Below are 21,185 nucleotides of genomic sequence, written 5' to 3'. Positions count from 1 at the left end.
CCAGTGGAGCCCTGGGTGTCAAGAAGTGCACATACCCCAGGGGCCCTTGCATCCTATCCACTACGTGAGGGAGGTTTTTGTAAAGGCCTCCCTAGGGAATGTATCACTGTGGCCCTGCTGTCCCCACAACCGTTCAACCTCATACAAAAACATCTCCTCCCTCAGCCCCGCCCCAGAGACACCCAGCAGAGGCAGGGCCTGGGGAAATGGCAGGGTTTGTGCTTATACTGAATAAACCAGGGGAAACAGATGATGTTGCTGGGGGTGATCGTACCAAACAGACACCTGGCCGGATAGAGGGGTTCCTGGGTTTCTCTAAGCAGGAACTTGTTATGCTCTCTCTGCTCCCTCCCTACTACCCCTCACTAAGCCAAACTGGTACTTATAGCTTACGAGAGGGAGAGGGGAGCTGTGACAGGTGGGAAACCACACAAAGGTACCCAGCCTAGAGACTCATGTACAGACAGCTGTGCAAATACATATAGATTGTAGGCAGTGTTGTTGTAGTCATGTCCGTCCCAGGAAATTACATGTAGCTATGACACACTAAGTAACTTTCCCAGACCCGAAGACGAGCTTTGTGTAGCTGGAAAACTTGTCTCTCTCACCCAAAAAAGTTGGTCCAATAAAAGATATCACCTCACCCACCTGGTCTCTCAGATACACATAGAGACATGAATACAAGCACATGATACAAATGACACATAATACTGAGTGGTTACACAGGCATATACACACAGAAGCATGTGCAGACACACACCCAAGAACATGCAGAGAATAGCAAAGGCACAAATACACTGCAGAAGGATATGTGCTGTCACACACATTCAGAGGCAGGTATGGAGTGTCACATGAATGCCCCCCCATAGAATCATATGTATTGATGCACATGTAAAGTCACAAACAAACATGCACATACCTAGTCAGACTCGCACCCATAGAGAACTTAGCTGAGCTGGTCAGAAAATATTCATAGGGAATTTTATCTGACAAAGCTTTGAATAAAAACGTTTCCTGGGTTTTGATTAGTTCTAGAAATTCAGCACAGACACAGATGCATGCATTCCCACCCAGAAGCCCATGGACTGACACACTCAATCCCAGCAGAACAGGAGATTATTCATACATGATCCATGAGATCAGGTGAGAATACTGGGAAGATACTATGGCTTTGTTATTCTTTGAGCATGAACTCAGACTCTCAGCACTTAGTTTAATGGAATAAGTCAGGGATGGGGCGAACCAGATCAGAAGAAATAAAAAGCCACCGACCGAGCCTATGTAGAGGTTTAACAACTGTGTGTGTGTGTGTGTGTGTGTGTGCGTACAGGGCATGGTTTCCTATCCTGGCTCATTTAATCCAAGAAGCCTGTCTCTTTTACTCATGTGGTTCCTCCATCCATTTATATAAGCACCATGGCCTAGCTCCTCAAATCTAAATACCTTTGAGGATCTGGGCCCACATGACTGAGGGACCAGCATTCCTACAGTGTCTTTGAACCCAGAGATTCACAAAGTGCTTTACAGACTATACACAGGGCCATTCACTTGGAAGGACACTGCACAACATTAGTACAGAGAGAAAGGAGTTAATGCCATATCCCCTGATGCTGCAAGGGAAATCTGAGGTGAGAGGAATATAGTGCCCCTGCTGGAATTTTTTCAGGAAACAGATAACCATAAAACCTTAACTCCTGCAAAAATTGCTTTGGGATCTTTAAGCATCATGACTGGCCCTGGGCTTTAGCTCTTATATTGCTTCCAAATAATGGCACTTCCAGCAGCAGAGCACCCCTTAGCATCACACTGGGGCATTGGGAGCCGTACTGATTAAAGGGGAAGAAGTCACTGACACCACTCCCTGCATTGCCTTGGATTTGCTTGGAAGGCTCCCATTCATATGCTGATCAGGGCTAGTCCTGCTTAGTGCATGAGTTCTGAACAGATCACAGCCACCCAAGGTAGTATATTTTGAGACCCAAGTCCAGTTTTTGTCTGGCAGCTTCAAGATTTTGCAACAGTGTGTGACTGGTGGCACAAAAATACAGGGCTGAGTCCCTGGTCTTCAGCAGATCTATCTGCAGTGTGCAGTGTCTGTCATTGTCACGTACCATACTGAATCTGTTGTCCCTGAAATGCTCCTCAAAAGTGGGTTCTGGGGTTCCTTTAATTAGCACTCATATGAGGTCCAGCCCCCACTGTGCTACTGGCTGTCGGTACCAGTACATCCAGCCATGATCTGTGTTGTTCTGGTAGCAGTGCAGTTTGGCCATGGTCTCAGTATTCTGTGTCACCAACCTGGGTACCTGGGACAGTACCACCTGCTCCCTCTCTTCACAGAGAACTGACAGAGAGATAGCAAGAGCAAAGGGTTAGGGATCTGTACAAAGTGCCCATACTACCCTCTGCAATCAGACAGCACGAGAACAAGGGCAGGGGAGAGATTAAAGACACAAGAGAATATCAACTTCATTGGGAGACCCATGTCCTTGATGTCCTGTGTCTGCCTGCCTGCCGGCTCTCTTATTCTCTCAGTCTGTCATTGTTTTCTTGCGTGTTTGCTTAATCTATCTATCTATCTAGTACTGTCCCTTAATTTCTTCCACCTCCCCTCTCTCTTGCTCTCCTTTCTTTGTTCTCTCTTTGAATAAGTCTCTATAAACACTTACAAGGAGCGATGAGGAGCCACAGAAGAAGTGCGTAAAGCTGAGACATACTTCTCTTTGCATACAGTACTTAACTTGAATCACCAGAGAAATGTGCTACTTGTAGAGTAGAGGCAGGAAGTGACATCAGGGTGATCTGGAAAACGCTCACCCATCTTGTACCAGGTCATAACTTTTCTCCTGCATAAGGGGAGGGGTACAAAAGCCAAGGTGGAATTGAACAATATAAAAAGAAGACCGCAGTATAGAATGGTCTAATGAGAGCTAGGCATCTTTCCCCTCCACAGAACTAGGTAAACAATGTCCCTCAGAGTGAAATTACATCTGTGAATCCCAGCCATAGGTGAAAAAAAAAAAAACACCTGTTCATTATGATTATCAAATTCTACCCTGGAGAAGCCTGATACAGGAACAGAAAAAAAAAAAAAATCACGATCGAGGGAATCAGCAGAGCTGTGTGGGGAGCCCAGGACTGGAATAGCAGGAGGGCTGCAGGGCAGGATTGAGGGGCATTGGCAGAGCTGTGTGGGGAGCCCAGGACTGGAATAGCAGGGGTGTGCAGGGCAGGAATGAGAGGTATTGGTGGTTTGATCGGGTCATAACAGGAATGGCACTTATTTAATCAGAACTCCAAAAAAATCCTGATCTCATTGTTAGGGGGCTTATTCAGGGTGGGTGCAAGGATGTTTCGCGCCCTAGGTGAAACTTCCACCTTGCGTCCCCCCCTCCCCGAGCCCTGTGGCAGCTCTCTGCCCCCGCTCCGCCCTAAGGCGCCCCCCCCCGTGGCAGCTCCCCTCCTCCGCCCTGAGGCGCCCCCCCCGCGGCAGCTCCCCCCGGCTTGGGGAGCCATGTGGCAGCTCCCCGCCCCAGCTCACCTCTGCTCCGCCTCCTCCCCGAGCACGCCATCACCGCTCCACTTCTCCCGCCTCCCAGGCTGGCGGCGCCAATCAGCTGTTTTGCGCTGCAAGCCTGGGAGGGAGAGAAGCAGAGCGGGGCGGCGTGCTCAGGGGAGGAGGCGGAGCAGAGGTGAGCTGGGGCGGGGAGTTCCCCTGCGTGCCGCCCCCCCCCCCCCTTACTTGCTGCAGGTGGCCCTCCCCGCGCCCCCCTGCCCCAGCTCCCTCCACCTAAATGCCGACGACGACCGGGGCGGCCGAAGATCCGGCCACCGCGGTCGCCGCCGAAGGACCCGAAATGCCGCCCCCCAAATGCTAGCACCCTAGGCGACCCTGGGCTTATTCCTTCACCCACTTACTTCCCTGTTCCTTCTCACATGAACAGAGAGCAACAATACCCAAAGTCCAAAGGTGCAAACAATTTGATGTTTATTGGGGTGAACTTCCAGCAAGCAATGATTCCAGTTTCCTTCATCAGTGTCCCCCTTCCCAGCTCTGACACCACAGAGCCTTGCCTGTGTGCCTGTGTTCCTGTTCCCATTCCCTGTTCCCATTCCCTCCCTTAGCAAAGCATAATTCCAATTCCCACACCCCCATTCCCTGTTCCCCCCCACACACACACTTCCTGATTGACTGCAGACTATATAGTAAAACTTGAGTTCTGCTTAGCTATACCTTAACCAATCATTTTACTGAAATTTAACTAACCAATCCTAACATATTGTAACATGATTATTTAACCAATTATATCCCACCACCTTAATTAGTTTACACCCAGCAAAATGAATTATACAGCAGACAGAAACAATCACAGAACCAGACAGAGATTATACAGACAAACAATAGGGAAGTGGAGACTACAGTGATAGAACAACAACAAAATGAGGATTTCACATCCCAGCTATTGATAAGTGAGTTCTTGCCAGACAGGACGCTATTAAACTAAGTTTTCTTTAAATCTTCTAGGCTCTTCCCTTTCTCTGGAGGTGACAGGCATTATCAGGACAGGATTGTATTCCTAAAAGCCCAATAGCACCTTATTTCAGTGTGACTGGTGAGGATGTGACCATTTGCTTCCCAGTTTATGGCTGCCTCTGCTGCTTAGCCAAAGGCTTAGCCTAAGAACAGGGCCTCAGACTGTCACAGTAAGAGAAGGCCCTTACACTGGCAGACAGTGATTTTGATTCTTTCTTTTATACCTCTATGACTAGCTAAGTGATAAGAATCATAGGCGCTGACTCCGTGGGTGCTCCGGGGCTGGAGCACCCATGGAGAAAAATTAGTGCCCACCGGCAGTTCCCCATGGCCCCGCCCCGCCCCCCTGCTCCAGCTCACCTCCGTCTCCACCTCCTCCGCGAGCGCACTGCCGCGTCCTGCTTCTCCCCCCTCCCTCCCAGTGCTTGCGCCGCAAAACAGCTGTTTTGTGGGGCAGGGAGGGAAGGGGAGGAGGGGGAATGCGGCACGCTGGGGGAAGAGGCGGGGCTGGGGTGGGGATTTGGGGAAGGGATCCTATAGGGGCCGGGAGGGGGCGGAGTTGGGGCAGGGACTTTGGGGAAGGGGTTGGAATGGGGGCGGGGCCAGGGGCAGGGAAAGGGTGGAGTCAGGGCGGGTCCAGGGGTGGGAGGTCACGAGCATCCACCGGCACTGGAGAAAGTTGGCGCCTATGATAAGAATACACCTAAATTCTTAAAGTATAGGCCTTTGCAGACAGGCCTGAATATCTATATCCTAACACTCATCTTAAAATTGTTTCTGAGTCACATCATCGCAACTGTGCAAATAAAGGCTTTGCAAATAGGATTTCCTATGTGCACTGTCTTATACTCTTTGCTGCCATCTACTGGAACACTGAGTCTACACACAGGTTACCTAAACCAACAAAAATTGACATCTTTGGCCCAGTTCATCCTTGTGCCAGACTGAGTTTGGTTTTGGGAAGGGAATCAAAGGACGCTTTATGTCACCTCTGGACCTTACATAGTCTAGACTGGGCAAGGCCTGCTTCAGTATCCCAAGGGTTGTGCTAACTTGTGCCCAATGCATACACAGCCTCTAAGGGGCCATTGCAGCAGCTGGGAATAGCCAGAGTTCACAGTGCTCCAGACCTGCTCCTGTGGTGCTCAAGAATGTCCCTGGCATGACACATACATCAGGGGAATTCTGTGCAGGGCCAGATCCAGCAGTGTGGCAGTCCATTTATGCTGGTACAGTATTAAGGTGGTACAGCATAGGAATGAACTGGGCCTCTTGATGCTTCTCTACTCTTTTGGGGTGTGAGTTTGGGGGCATGTATTTGGTCCTTACTTTTTGAACTTTCCTCAGTGGCAGCCATAATCTGTTACCTTGAAACTTATCTCTTCAAGGGTTATAATATCTTCTGTTTTCTTAGCCAGTTCTTCCAGATCCAGCTTCCCTTTTCATTTCCTTCCAGCCTTTCTCAGAAGGGTCAGTTACCCCAATTTCTAGGACTTTTTATGACCCCTCACCCCAATTCAGAGCAGTGCCAGGCATAGCAGAACTGTGAGTTTATTCCCTAGTTAACTAGGAACAAAACATCACCTCCTTCTTTCCAATCACAGATGATGATTGAAGTGGTTTAGTGAGTCCACTGATTGGTTTTAAGGCTACAGTGAATTTGATGCAGGGAAAAGATGCTGGACTGACATTCTTTAGAGCCTGAAGTCCACCCAACAGGGACAGCATGGGCAGTGGTTGGTGCAGGCTTCTTCACACACTGCTCTGTCAGCATGTCCCATCCCTGACTTCCGGTGACCACCTCCATGAGTGAAAGGGGTGTTAAGTCTCCATGACCCATTTACTCCACAGCTTCTCTACTGAGAATGGCAGCAAGGAGGCCAAATAATAGCACCTGTAGGGGGTGGGGTTTGTGATGTATGCCGGTATATAGATTGCAGGGTTTTGCATGACCAGGGTGAGAGCGATGCTGGGTCACATGACACCCTGTTTATTATCTGTAAACCACAGACAGAACAATGCTCGGAAGTGTGGCCCGCAGAACAGTACCACCTGCTCTGTGATCTCTTGGAAATGCTTTGTATCATTGTGATCTCAGAGTTGCATGCGGTTTTGAGAATGAGGCCTACATTGGCTCACAGGTGGAATGGAATGGTGACTCACCAATCACTTGTGACTCTGAGCGTTTAACCACATGCAGAGACCAACCCCCCAGGGCCTTGTTATTGAAACTTCTGCTGCCTTTTCAATTCTGCATTGACACAATATGAACACCTCCTCCCCACATCCTCTATGCTCTCTGCCTTCACCACATCCTCACAGCTCTCTGCTGCTCCCCACCACACATCTTCTTGTCTCTCTTCCCCTGTCTTCAGGCTAACTGACTTGTGCTAAGATTGTGTCAGGTTTCTTGTGCTAGGAAGGGTCAGTACTTAGGTGGAAGACTTTCAAGGGGAAAGCAATTGGTACAGGGAGTGGTTTGGGTGACTCAGTAAGGGGCCCTTTCTCCTGTAAGTCAGCATTGACCAAAAGGCCCCTGCATGGTGCTAAGGGGTGCAGGGCTGCAAGAAAGGGTGTGGGTGACTCAAGAGGTGACTTTCTCCCATCTAAGTCAATACTGACCCCAGTGTCACACCATATTGCTGGGTGAAACAGTGTGGCTAGAGCTGAGTGGTAAAGCCAAGATCCTAATTATTTCTAATAATTGGATATCCCATGCTGTGGCAACTTTAGGGCTATGTAGCCTGTGCAGTTGCATTGGCCCAAGTACTTCTGGGTCCCATGCCACATTCACACACCAGACAGTGTCACTCCAAGTTCCATGTGTGTTTCATGGCACCCAGAGGCCATGGTACAGGTGCATTTCCGTCCCCACTCCCTCCTTGGTTAGTTGCCCTTCCTCTCCACCTCTTGGCTTGTACACACCATGAGGTTTTGAGGAATAGCTATGGGGTTCCTAGTACAGGGCCCCATCCCCGCTCGCTAGCGTTGGAGGTGGAGTACCCTGTCCCAGTTGGCTCCCTAGACAAAGGCAGAGATTTACCCCATAGTAATAATCCAAAACACTGAATGTAGCCAAACATGTTCATGAGCTACTTGGTGGACGATGACAAAACCGCACATGTAAGAGGGGTTACTAAACAGTGACTGTTAGCCTGTACACAGTCACCCATGGCCCAGTGCCTTTTAAAGTAGATCAGCAAGTTGAGACAGCAGCTGCTGCCAGGTCCTGAGCGACCCCCCCACTCTGTGGATGGGGTAAAGGAGTGGGGGGCAGGGGAAGGGGGACACCCTGACATTAGCACCCCTCTTCCCTCCCCCCCACCCTTGCACAGCAAGCAGGAGGCTCCCAGGGGCAGCTCCAAGGCAGAGGGCAGGAGCAGCACACAGCAGTGGGGGAAGGGATAGCTGAACTGCCAGCAATTGATACCCGGCTGGGAGGCTGCAGCACAGGGAACTTAGGGGAGCAGGGAGCTGATAGGGGGGCTGCCGGTCCACCCTGGTTCCAAGCCCCCACCAGCTAGCTCCAATGGGCTGCTCTTTCTGCAAGCAGCGGACAAAGCAGGCGGCTGCCAAACAACGTTGTAAGGGAGCATTGCACAACTTTAAACGAGCATGTTCTCTAATTGATCAGCAATGAAACAACGTTAACCGGGATGACTTTAAGTGAGGAGTTACTGTACCTACTTCAGTTGTCTCCCAGCTTGTCCCTTTTTACTAATCCAGCTCTCTGATTTACTTTTACCCCTTGGTCCTGGCATCCGCAGGCTAGTTTCTGTGCCTGCCTTTATGCCATCCATGGCTGGGTCTGGCCTAAAATACAAAAGGCACAGAAATGGTGTAAAGCCATCTTTGCCCCCTTCCCCTTGTTCCCTACGCTCAGCTCATATCTGGTGCAAAGGAGAACTGGGCCCAAGATGTTCCTACCCTGATCCACTTGAGCCCATCCATTCCTTTGCTCATATCGAACAAAGCAGAAGAGAAGAAAAAAAAAGCATAGTCTTCAAATAGGACATTTTCCATAGTTTTTCAATAGGTAAGTGAAAGTAGGTGCCTAAAGACCTTTGAGGGTCTTGGTCTTTGTATAGCTTCCCCAACTGCAAAGCCCTGGGAGAATGCCATCTAGGCATACAATGACCATCTTGTCCGGTATCCTGTCCCTGATAGGATCAATGCTGAAAGCTTCAAAGGAAACTGCAATACCTCTCATTATAATGATAATTATTATTTTTTACTTTGTCCAACCTATATAAGGCACCTTGCCGAATAGAAAGATATGGTCCATGCCCAGGAGAGCTAACAGTCTAATCTTAGATATAAATAATAAAGCACCCAATGATACAGTATTCAAGGCCCTTCATTTTTGCTATTTATTGATTTTCACTGAGAAATTCCCAGGTGTTCAAAAACCAGTATTTCAGTTTTACTGATTTTCACTCCGAGTTTGGCTTTTTCGTACCTGACATTGCTTTGGAGAAGCTCCTCTTGTGACACTAGCCCTTCAGCATGGCCCAGGGCACAGAGCCCCATCCACTTCCCCTGCTGGACAGAGCCTGTGCAGGGGAACCAGACGGGGCTGTGCTGAAGGGTTGGGGTCAGCAGGGGGCTCTGTCCAGCAGAGGGATCCGTACTTATGGGGGTGCAGCCTCCTGCTCCCCTCCTGACCCTGGCACTTTTGCGCAGCCCCAACTGCCTCTCCACAGTAGGGAAGTGAGAGGGGTAGGGAGCTGGGTCCCGGAAGCTGACACCACTGCAGGGAGTGGAAGGCTTCCTCAGGGTAAGTACCCTTCCCCACACCCTGCCCACTGTATCCTGTGAGTACCACACACCCCTCCCCTCCATGTGAGTATTGAGCACTCTTCCCCCACCCACCCACTGCCCTTCATTTTTGATTTTTACTGATTTTCTCATGTTTTTAAAATTTTTGAATAAACACCAATACATTCCCAGGATATTAAAAAACAAAACCAAAGCTGAAAAAGAAGGGCCTTGACAATATTATACCACTTTATTCCAGGAGGGAGGTCAGCAAGGGGTGGGGGGGAATTTCAGTGTATATCCTGATGCATGAGAACTCAAAGACCCCTGTATTATCCTAACTGCAGATGAGATACTTTTCTAATCCCTATCAATGAATGCAGATTAACGTGGGCTCTGCATGGTGATGTGTGTCATTCCATGCTGCAGTGTGTGGACTCCAGCCCTGTAGCTATCAGAGAAAAGACACAAACTGAGGTTTTTCAAATGAAAAGAAACCAAGACTTTATTACGGCTTCAGGGGGCAGCCCCCTCAGTCCCTCACAGTGAGTAGCTATCTAGCTTTTAAAGCTCTGGGGGTAGAGGGAGCCATCAGTGACTACTGAGAGAGATGGATAGAGAGGAACTACTCCACCCATCAAACCCCTCCACGGAATGGAATATCAGCAGAGTGCAGGCAGAAGCAAAATCCTTCTCCCTGGAGGATTCGGGGCAGTAGATAAATTTAGCTGTGCTCCTCCTGAGGTGCTGGAGATGAGTCCCAATTTATTCTCTGCTCAGCTTGTCACCAGCCTAAACAAAAGAAAGAAAAACACAAACAAAAGTGACCACCCCATAGAAACAATGGTCCAGATTCACAACGTGCTGTACATCACAGAGCAATACAAAACAGTCAGTGCATCATCTGGCCCAGTGCACTTCCCCTCTTTGTTGCCAGTAGAGTCTCCACTGCCTTACATCTGGTGTCACTGCCATACTGATTTGGTAGAGTTTTACACCTGACTTTTCACACAAGTTGTCACGGATCCACAGGTCCGGCGCTCTCAAACAGCTCTGGAACAGTCCCTGGGAGGACCCCTTCAGTATGTCTGCCCCCTTAGGGTCACACTCTCTCACTGGGGTAAGCCACTCGGCTTCACCGCCTCCTGGGACCCAACCTCGGAGCCTTCAGCACCCCTGCTTCATGCCGTGAGCTCCATTCAGCGAGTCCACCTGAGTTGGACACACGAGGGAGACTTATACGCTCAAAGGGAGCAATGCACCCCCGACTTCCTGACTGAAGTGACTCTCAGCCAGCACAGAAAGTCCTTAGTTAGCACGGAGAATGGAAAGTTACAGCAAAGTCCATCTGGGTCAGTGTAGAATCCAGAGCCCTCTGACCCCTCTTTAGTCCCAGTCCAGAAGCTTCCCTCTGACTCCAGCAGCCCACACAATACAATCCCCTGGTCCCTCCCCAGTCCTTTGTTCTCCAGTTGGTCACACCCAGCTGGCTTCCTAAGGAGGGTGGCCGATCCATGGTTGTTTGTTGCAAGGTGCCAAATGTCCGGGCAATTGGAGTGGCCAGTGGCTTCTAGGACAATCCATGAGCTTCCTCTTGGCAAAATCTGGGGCCCCAGGAAGCTAGGGCCCCTGGAAGCTAGGCATCAGTCACACCTATATCTCTGGGTCTCTGCAACGAGTCAACACCCTTTTCCTCCCACCTATTTAAACATGCCCCACATAGGAGAAACTGAGCCACATACAAGAGTCATCCAAAATGTTATGAAAAAGTCCAATGCCATCACACAAGTGTATTATTATTTTTTATTGTTTTGTATTCCATTGTACCTAAGAGCCCCAGTCATGGACCAGGACCACACTGTGCTAGGCACTGTACAAACACAGAACAATGATTCAATGAGAAAATAGAGATGGGAAAGACTTAATGCAGTAGGCAGCATCATGCCCATCTGTCCATAACTCCCTGGATTGGTCCATAAGGTCTATGTTCTAGTGCTTTGTCCGAGCCGAGGTTTAAATGAGTCATGTAATGGCGCTTCCACCACACCCCTCAGGGAGATCATTCAACCAAACATCATTCAACAGTCAGAACTCTCCCCTGTATTCAAATTCATCTCATTAACCCCAGGATCTCCTCAGAAACCACTTAGCTATTCCTCTCCCTCCATGACATGTGCACTCTTTCCAATACACATAGAATGTTAACATAGCCACCTTAGTCATACTCTGGAGAAGCTATAGTTAATTCTTTTGAGCTTTCCTCATGTGTTAACAAGTGCCCTGAAAAGGAATATTTGTGTTGGGTATGAGGAAACCATTCCTAACGTTGAGTTTCTATTAGACTGTGAAAGGGAAGTGGTGGAAACCCATTGTTTGGGTCATTATACTAGACTGGACAAAGCCCTGCAGAATATATGGAAAACAACCTTTCAATGGCTGGGAGAAGGAAGGACAAGATTGTAGGTCTTTGCCCATTGCTAGCGTTCTCTGCACCCGATGTCCCTGGTGTCCTTGAACCTCTGATTTTGCCAACCCAAACAAAAACCAAGGCTAGCCTACCTTGACTCTCCACACCAGAGCGCTCACCAGCAAGGCATAGAGCATGGCTTTCCACAAGAGCACCAGGTAGGTGAGCTTTGTAGAGTTGCCAGATCGCATGTAGGATTCTGTAAATCAAACACTGATTATTTATGGAATTATATAATCTGGGGAATCTGCATCTAGAGCATCAACAGTCAAATAAGAAACTCACAGTGAGGAATAGAAGGTCTTACTATACATCACTGAAAAACTGGGCTGGATATCTGGTTACACCAGGCACCCAAATAAAGCTGAATAGCCTGGCATTTGTATTTATATTCCTGATATTCACTGGCTCTTTAATGCTTTTAATGCCTCATGGAGCCATTTGGAGAATACCTGTTTCATAGATGGGCCTTCTATGAGTAATGATTAAGCTGGTAACTTTCCAGTCTGAAGACATCTGCTGTTTATAATTATACTGAAGGAGAGGGAAGACGGAGGGAGCAAATCTGATTGGATGGGGAAGGTCCCATGATCCCCTTTGCGTAATTTACAAAGGGAGCCCCTGGAGTAGGCATTCTCAGTGCACTGTCTCTCACATGCAGGCTTTTCTTTTGCACTTTTTAGTTATCTTTTCTTCATATACTATACCAGACATTTTAGGCTGGAAGTTCTTGCTTCTCTCTTAGTGCAGAGAAACATAACACATTTCCCCCACATAATAGTCTAGTCTCCTGTGGGCTGCAGTACTTTGGTCTAATTTTGGTTGTTGGCTTTAGTGTGGGGGTGTTGGGTGGTGTTGGTGGCCTGTGATATTCATATATAGATGATCCAGTGGTCCCTTGTGGCCTTAAACTCTTCCTGACACACCCTGTACATAGTGTCTGCTAGTAAGGGAGTTTAAATTCCTGGAGAGATAGAGGCAGTGAGAGGAAATGCCTACCTTCAGTGATGCCACATCCTGAAAGGCAAAGAAAGGATTGTAAGTCACAGTTTCCTCAGAGCTGACAGAATACAGGCTTCAGAGTTTCTGGGATGTTACATATTGATGGTATTAGTGGTACTTACTCATATTATTTAGATTATAGACTCTTCAGAGTGTTTCTTAGCTAAATTCTACAGAGAGCTATGAAAATGTACTTGACTATATACATGTATAAAAAGACTATGCACATGCACATACGTATCCCTGTGAACATACACATATAGTCCCGGCACATACTCTTACATGTACGCGTATATGTGTGTCCATGAACCTGCACATTTGCAGATGAACACTGTCTTTCTTCTTGTATTTATGTGGGGATTATTTTCTCTCTCTTTCATCTCCTTTTGCTCGTTTCCACTTTTATTGTTTTCCATTTCATACGATAATATAATGCTCAGTCGCTACTCACCATCTCCACCTCTGATCACTTCATACTGGATCTCATCCAGGTGGAACTTCACAGCACACCGGAAACTGTTCTTGGAGTTGAACCACTCTTGGGTTGAGATCCTCAGGCGGCTGGTCAGCGAGTATAATTTTGATGTTTCATCCCAAGTGGAAAACTCATCTGTCCTCACCCCGTCTTCCCTCTCAGCACCATTCACCTCCCAGAACAGCTTGATGTGGTCGGGGTAGAACTTTGTGGCCAGGCACACCAGAGTGGCCTTCCCCTTCTCTTTGATCTCCTGCTTTGATGGGGGAAAGATGGCCACTCTGGGGGAGGTGATATTGAGCCCATCCTCTGGAACAGAAAGCAACATGGCACAGACAGCCCTGCACAAACACTCTCCTGCCTTGTGCCAACAACCCCTCAGGATACTGATTGTGTCTTTGCTCTCTATACAACATTGATAATGCAAGGAAACCACACAGACACAGCTGGACTCCAAGGCACCATGTTTACTAACTATATCGGAACATAGCATGCCTTTGTGGGGAGGGATAGCTCAGTGGCTTGAGCATTGGCCTGCTTAAACCCAGGGTTGTGAATTCAATCTTTGAGGGGGCCATTTGGGGATCTGGGGCACAAAAAAAAAAAGTTGGGTATTGGTCCTGCTTTGAGCAGGCGGTTGGACTAAATGACCTCCTGAGGTCCCTGCCATCCCTGATATTCTATGATTCTAGCTACATACAAGCTGAAACAGAGTTCTGGTGCCTTCTGCAACAGAAGACTGGGAGGCACACTAGGGGACTCCAAAGTATTTAAAGGGATACTACCAAACCCATGCCTCCATACTGACAGGGAAAAGTATCAATGGGTGTTATCAGACAAAACATGCAGTGTGTTCCTTGTGGGCAGTGTGCTGCATTGTAAGACACAAGAAGCAATATGTTCATAGCAATTAGAGTGTTTGGGGAGGTGTAATAAGACACAATAGTGTATAACTCAGAATTATACTACGATGTGATCCGTTCACAGGCCCCATTCAGGCATTGGGAGGGAAAGGGTTAACCTTCCCCCTCTGGCTGGAGGAAGGCTCTCCAGGAAGAGGCCTGAAGCTGAGCTGAGAGATGGACCTTAACCAAATTGAGCAACTCCAGATCACTGCTTTGGCTTTAACTGGCACAGCCTTACATCTTGACTTTCAGTTTTGGCTGTTGTATCTGTGCTTGGCCCTTAAAGGGGCATCACATTCCTTACATAAGCTTCTCTGTTTTATTACAAAGGTGCCAAACTCCTGCTAAAGATGTAGAATCTTTTCCTGCCTTGGCTGGCCTGTCGTGGAAAACCCTCGAGGAATTGAGAGTGGAGACATGGAAACAGATAGAGGCATACAGACAGAGAACACCCCTTTGAGAATGTGGCATTCTGAGATGCAACATGCCCTGAGTTACTGATGATAAGCTCACATCATCTTATTCTCCCCTTAAAATGCTAGCATTAGTTTTGAAGCCACAGTATCTAGTATTTTCCTCTTCCTTGTAGGCACCTCTCTGCCATATGAGAAAACCCATAAGATGAGAAATTCCATGCTTCCCAAGGAGAGAGAGAAATTGTTCAAGGACACCTGAGGTGAATAGCTAGGAGCAATGGGATGAAAATGAGCAAAACGAAACGTTGCCTGAATGGCAGGAAACATGACCTGATACCAAGGTTCTGGAATAGCATGAAATAGTCCACCCCAGGGAAGAAGTGTTGGAAACCTCATTACTTAAATCATGTAAAACTGGGATTGGACAAACCCCAAGGGAACGATTCTGCATGGGCCAAAATGTGGGGGAAAGGAACTAGGGGATGTACAAGATCTGACCTAGATATGATTTCCATCTCTACTTTTTTAAATTCTTCACCCTAAATTAGTTTTATCCTCCTCTTTATACTTTCTCTGAAATAAGAATATCCTTCCTGTAGATTTGGGGACAAGAGTGATGAGGACATACAACTCTGTCCTTGGTCTACTTGCTCAATAACATTTAGTCTATAGGATAGGAGACTTCAGTAGAAGTTGGCTGGGACTTTATGTATTTTATTTGGGACACAGAAGTTGCCATATCAATGATCTGTGCAGTCTGGTCTCCAACACTGGCCAAGTCAGGCATCAGAGGAAGACTTAACCACTTCATTATGCATAAACAAACACATACATTTGCACAAGCATGCACAGGCACAATTTGTGTTCGGTACTTTGCCCTTACTTAAGATTTGTGTATTGTTTTGAAAATATTGTATAAGTGACAAATTTAGGCAGGGAGCATTTCTAAAGCACCCACTATTATAGTACTAAGTTTCTCCCTGTTGGAACCCTTGCAATGAAGAGTTGTGTAGCAAAATCAAACAAATCACTGATCTTTTTGCAGCTCCACTATAATTACTGTTATCTCCTAATGCAGGAGTAGGCAACCTACGGCACGCGTGCCAAAGGCGGCACGCGAGCTGATTTTCAGTGGCACTCACAATGCCCGGGTCCTGGCCACCGGTCCGGGGGGCTCTGCATTTTAATTTAATTTTAAATTAAGCTTCTTAAACATTTTAAAAACCTTATTTACTTTACATACAACAATAGTTTAGTTATATATTATAGACTTATAGAAAGAGACCTTCTAAAAATGTTAAAATGTATTACTGGCACGCACAACCTTAAATTAGAGTGAATAAATGAAGACTCGGCACACCACTTCTGAATGGTTGCCGACCCTTGCCCTAATGAAATGGGTTCCATTATGGATGCTTTACAAGATCCCTGGAAACACCATACAGAATGAAAAGCCATAGGTTAAACATATCCTATGGGGGTGATTTTCACTGTCCATTTCAGAGAGCCAGCACACTGCGCAGCTCACTGGGTCTGACTGGCTCCTGTAGAGGTATGTGGAAGTCAGTGGAGGTTTTTATCTGACATGGAACCTGACTCAAAATGCTTGGCAATTTTAATTTGGATTCCAAATCCTGGTGCTTTCTTTCAGCAATTAATATTAACCACAATAGTCAGTCCTTACCTAGTACAGTGAGATGAGTCCCCTCCGCGAAATTTAGCGTGCTGGCTGCAGAGCACAGTAGTAGGGGTCTGGTAGGAAACTGAGCAGCTGCCTCCCCCTCCCCATAAGCAATACTGTGACTATGGGGGAGCTATGATCCCTTTTATTGTCCCCACCATCATAATTAGTGTTTTGTTTTACAAACTGTTTTCTGTTGTCTTCAAAGCCTCTGTGGTATATGTAAATGCTCAGTGTGCTCATCTGATCCTGCCCTCAAGGAATAGAGAGTGGAGACATGGAAACAGAGAGAGAAACAAAGACAAACAGACAGACAGAGAAGAAAAAGGAGGACAAAGAGAGAGGGAGAGAGAGAGAGATAAAAAGAAAGGCAAAGAAAGAGACAGAGCTAGAGAAGGATAAAACACAAAAAGACAAGGTAGGTGAGATAATATCTTTTATTGGAACAACTTCTGTTGGTGAGAGAGAGACAAGCTTTCAAGCTCCACAGAGCAATTCTTCAGGCCTGGAACCAGACCTCTCTCACCAACAGAAGTTGGTCCAATAAAAGATATTACCTCTCCTCATTTGTCACTCTAATATCCTGGGACCAACACAGCTGCAACAACACTGCAAAACGCACAGAAAACATAGAAGGCCAGAGAAATGGGCAGATTAAGAATGAAACAGAGAGATTGAGACATACAGACACATAGAAAGAGAGAATCTGAAAGAAATCTATTGATACAGTAGCCTAGGAATAGTCTATTTTATATACCCACTTGCCAAGGTCAATGTTTTTTGATGGGTGAGTACACTATCATCGTTTTTTCCCCCCATCTTCATGGCAAGGCCAACTGGATAAAGACTGTGCCTTGAATAATTGTCTTGCCAGTTTTCCCTCACCTCCACTTGTGTGAATGCTACATGTCACTTGCATAAGGGAAACTTTTAAGCGTCCTTCAGGGGAATGGGGAGATAAATCATGACCTCTTACCTGTAACAGTGAGCACAGTGCCAGCTCCGAAGATAAGGGGAGAGGTATTAGAGCACAGCTGTAAGCTGTCAGAATAAAACCCACAACTGCTAAAGCCTAGCCCAGCCCCCACTGCTTCCCAACTCAGGAAACTTTGTAGCAATCATGGCCAGATTGTATCACTGGAGACTGCAATCAGACTAATCTCTGGCATTCGACAGCAAAAGACAGGAGGCAAAAAGGAGCGTATGATTCTATAATGTCCTTCCTATCTCAAAACAGCCCCCAGAGAGGGTGAAAGAGAGGGACAAGAGAGAGGAACTGTGTGTGGGAGACACAGAGAGACAAAGAGAGAGGGGGAATAAGAACATTACAGAGAGAGGAAAATCAAGAAAAAGATAGAGTGATTGATATTCAGTCAGACATTTTATTGGGGTCAGTGAGAGAAGAAAGTTGTGGAGTGCAACAGTCCCAGAGATGACATCAGGCTTTGTTCTCCCTAGCCACCTCCCCCCCACCCCAGCCCACAGCCCAGGAGCCAGTAGCCTATTCCTTACCCAACACTGTGAGCCTGGTCCCGTCTCCGAAATACTGCTCTCGGTTGTTACACAGTGAGGCAGGAGAGTTGCAAAAACCACATGGACTGCGGACGAGTCCCCCACCTCAACCTCCTTACTCACTTCAGGAATGGCTGGAGAGAGCTGTTACTTCTTCCTTTCTCCTGTCATAGGACTCCCAGTGAGTGTTTATGTTTAATACATAAACTCCCAGTGAGTTTAATACATAGGACTCCCAGTGAGTGTTTAATACATCTCAGCCCAGGGAGGATACGAGGAATGAATCACTGCAACTCCCCCCCCCCCATCTCATTTTATCTTTTTTAGCCCCACATAATTGCTCTGTAGAGTGAGGAGATTGACCTAGTCCCATGGCTGAATCCAAAACGAATTAGACACACATATGGCTCAGAATACAACATGCAATAACACCAGCTAGGGTAAAAACACCAGGGCTATCAATCCACAGGCTCCAGGGCTTGTGTTGGCCATTGCTTGGTATCAGGCCTGCCACTATGATACCTGATGGCACTAGCAGTTACTTTATGGACAGGGTGGGGGTCACACATGCCTCTGAAGCATCTGGTATTAGCTGTGGGTCACTGGACTAGAAGGACCAGAGGCCTGTTCCAGTAAGTGGGACACAGGACTAGGTGAAGCATTGGTCAGGTCTCGTATGGCAATATCTTAACAATATCACAAACAACACACAACTCGGGCTTCTCTCTTACCTAGGACAGTGAGTTTGGTGCCATCGCCAAAGTATTGTCTTTCAGAGTTCACACCATTATGCAGCTGCAGGAAAACCTCCCTCCAAACACACTCTGCTGAACCCACCCTGCAATCTATCCCCCTCCTCACCATGCACCAACAGAAGGAGAAACCAAAGGCACAGCAAATTATAATGCCATTGAAATAAGAGATGGAAACCATCTGTTAGGTCACACCAAGTCCATATCTGCTGGGGGCCAATGCAGGACTGGTCCCTGCAATGTCTTCTCCAGGGCTCTATCTACTCCAGGTTTAAATGACTCAACTGATGGGAGACTCAGTCAGACTCACTGTAGGAAATACTTTCTAATATCCATCCAGAATCCTTCCCTTTGCTCATGGTCATCCCGGTATCTCTCATCCCTTCCCCCATCTAAGTCTTATCTCACTTGATGTTTACACTCTGTTAAAACAAATATTGATTCATTTAAGGTTGGCAGGGGGCCTTCCAGTCCATTCCCCTCTGTCAGGGCAGGACTGAGTACACTGTCCCTAAACCATCCCTAATAGATGGGCTTCTAGTCTCTGCCTTGATGTCTTGATCTCTAGAGATAGTGATTCCACATCATTCCTTAGCAGCTTGTCCTATCCCCCAGGCTGTTCATAGTTTCCTGAACACAGTAAGGATAAAGGGTCCTCAGCAAGCACCGAGGGGAGACTCTCTCTGCTCCATTAGTTTTTCTTCCCTGTCTTGACCAGAAATCTTCAAAGTGGACTTTGCAACAATCTAGGCTGCAGTCAATCTGGGTCCTACACCTTGAATTCCTTCAGGCCAGGTACCTGAGACTTACCCACATCTCATAAAGATTTATTAAACACTGAAAAATTACTATAGGACTCTTTGTCACTGTCCCTGTTGTGGAAATCACCATCAATAACCCATAATCCTTCTACATCCTCATTACAAGGGACTGGTGCAATCAAAAGACTGGTGCTAGCAAGTACATTGACCTGGGGAGAACTGTGTGCCAATGACAACACAATGGTCATTTTTCAGGGTTATAAAGGCAGCCTTGTTTTGATCATCAAACTTGGGGATGTCCAAATCCAAATTGGGGGGCCTACATGGGAGTATCCCTCAAAAGCCTTTTATTGTGTTTGAACCACATGCATTAGACCTGGCTTTCTATTGTCAGTAAGCAGCACCTTCTCCTGGGATTTTTGGATTCTCATTGCACTAAGCTTTCCCATTGGCTAAATGATCCCTTTTCCTGGGATAGCTGTGCCAAGAAGTCTACCCCATTTGGTCTGTTGTTAGGGGTCCTGTGTCCGAGTGGATGGAAAAAGAGCAACTGGGAATTAGAGCACAAGGCATCTGGGAGCACGGATTGTGATAAAACGGATCGTTTGTTTGTTGTTCTATTTTGTCTGTTAAAAATATCATGCATATTTGCTTGTCTTACCCTGTCACCCCAGACAAAACATGTATATGTTCAATCCCAAAGGGACCAGAGTTACTGAAGTTAATGGACTCTGGTTTGATCCCTATACACTATTGTTTGTGCTGTTTAAAACATGATTGTAACTCAGTCCCCGCTGGACAGATGCGCTGATGCATGGGTTGGTTTTTAATGCTCTGTAGCCCCAGAATAACTAGCTCTCTAGGGGAATACTTACACCTTTGTGGATCAGAGAGATTTTTCAGAGGTTGTTATATTAATACAAATTTAGTATACACAAATATATCACAGTCCCTCACCCTTCCTAATTCTTTGCCAGGGCAGCCCCATTATCCACATACATTACATTCATTCAGCAACCCACAAGGACTTTTATGTCCTTACCTAGAACGGTGAGTTTAGTCCCTTCTCCGAAGTAGGCTTGGTAATTGACACACTGGGAAAACACCAGCTCAATAACCAAAGGGGGACGTGGATGGGAGGGGGTTGTTCCCTAAAGGGGAGATCTGGGATTTCAAGGGATTATAAAGAAAAATGGGATTTTCTTACCTAACACAGTGAGTTTTGTGCCTGTGCCAAAATAGACTTTATCGTTGGTCACAGTGACAAGGGGCTGCATCAGAAGCAGAAGAAAGGGACATGCTCCAGGTGATGTGGACAGACATAAGAGGTGTTTACTCTATCTAAAATCCCAGAGATATGAGGGCCACTCAGCCCCAGTTTAGTGATCATTGGCATAAAAACAGTCTGCATTGCTTCTGTGCAATACTCAGCATTCACTAGAGTACTGTTCGTTATTTATTGATCCTAGTATTGTTTTATTTATATTTCACACTCCAATTGCTCTACAGCCATTATCTAAACAGTCCTCACCTACCCCTGTGAGATCAATACATATTGTCCCCATTTTACAGATGGGGAAACTGAGTTGCCCAAGGTTATCAAGCAAGTCAGGGACAGTGCCAAGAACAGAACCTCTTGGTGACTAGTAGCTCCAGATTCCCAGTCCTGTGTTCCAAGGAGTAGGCAGCCATTCGCCCTGTAACTAGTGAGTGTACAATGGTCAATGAAGTAGTTACTTAATGGGACCTAGGAATAACTATAAACAGGTGCTTGCAGAGAGTGCGATGTTCTCACCTTTTTATCCCTGAATTAAAGCAAAGAGCTCCTGATTTCGTCTCCTCTGCTATCAGAGTGCCAAAGTCCTAGGAAGACCCTGATAGAACACTATGGGGTTTCCTAGTAGATTAAAGAAATCAACCCA

General features: G+C 46.9%; 2 gene segments (V, D, J or C); both read right to left on the bottom strand.

Annotated features, from left to right (window-relative positions):
- The window catches only part of LOC135876564 (T-cell receptor beta-2 chain C region-like), a 167,535-nt gene that overhangs the window by 13,535 nt on the left and 132,815 nt on the right, over positions 1-21,185 (bottom strand).
- Positions 9,780-20,955, bottom strand: LOC135891297 (T-cell receptor beta-1 chain C region-like). The segment is given in 6 exon segments: positions 9,780-10,084; positions 11,852-11,958; positions 12,759-12,776; positions 13,213-13,545; positions 17,751-17,836; positions 20,897-20,955. Coding segments are annotated over 6 exon segments (630 nt in total).

Source organism: Emys orbicularis, chromosome 1, assembly GCF_028017835.1.
Source record: "Emys orbicularis isolate rEmyOrb1 chromosome 1, rEmyOrb1.hap1, whole genome shotgun sequence".
NCBI classification, from domain to species: Eukaryota; Metazoa; Chordata; order Testudines; family Emydidae; genus Emys; species Emys orbicularis.
Note: the sequence above shows the minus strand (reverse complement) of the source record. Positions and strands in the feature narration are given on the sequence as shown.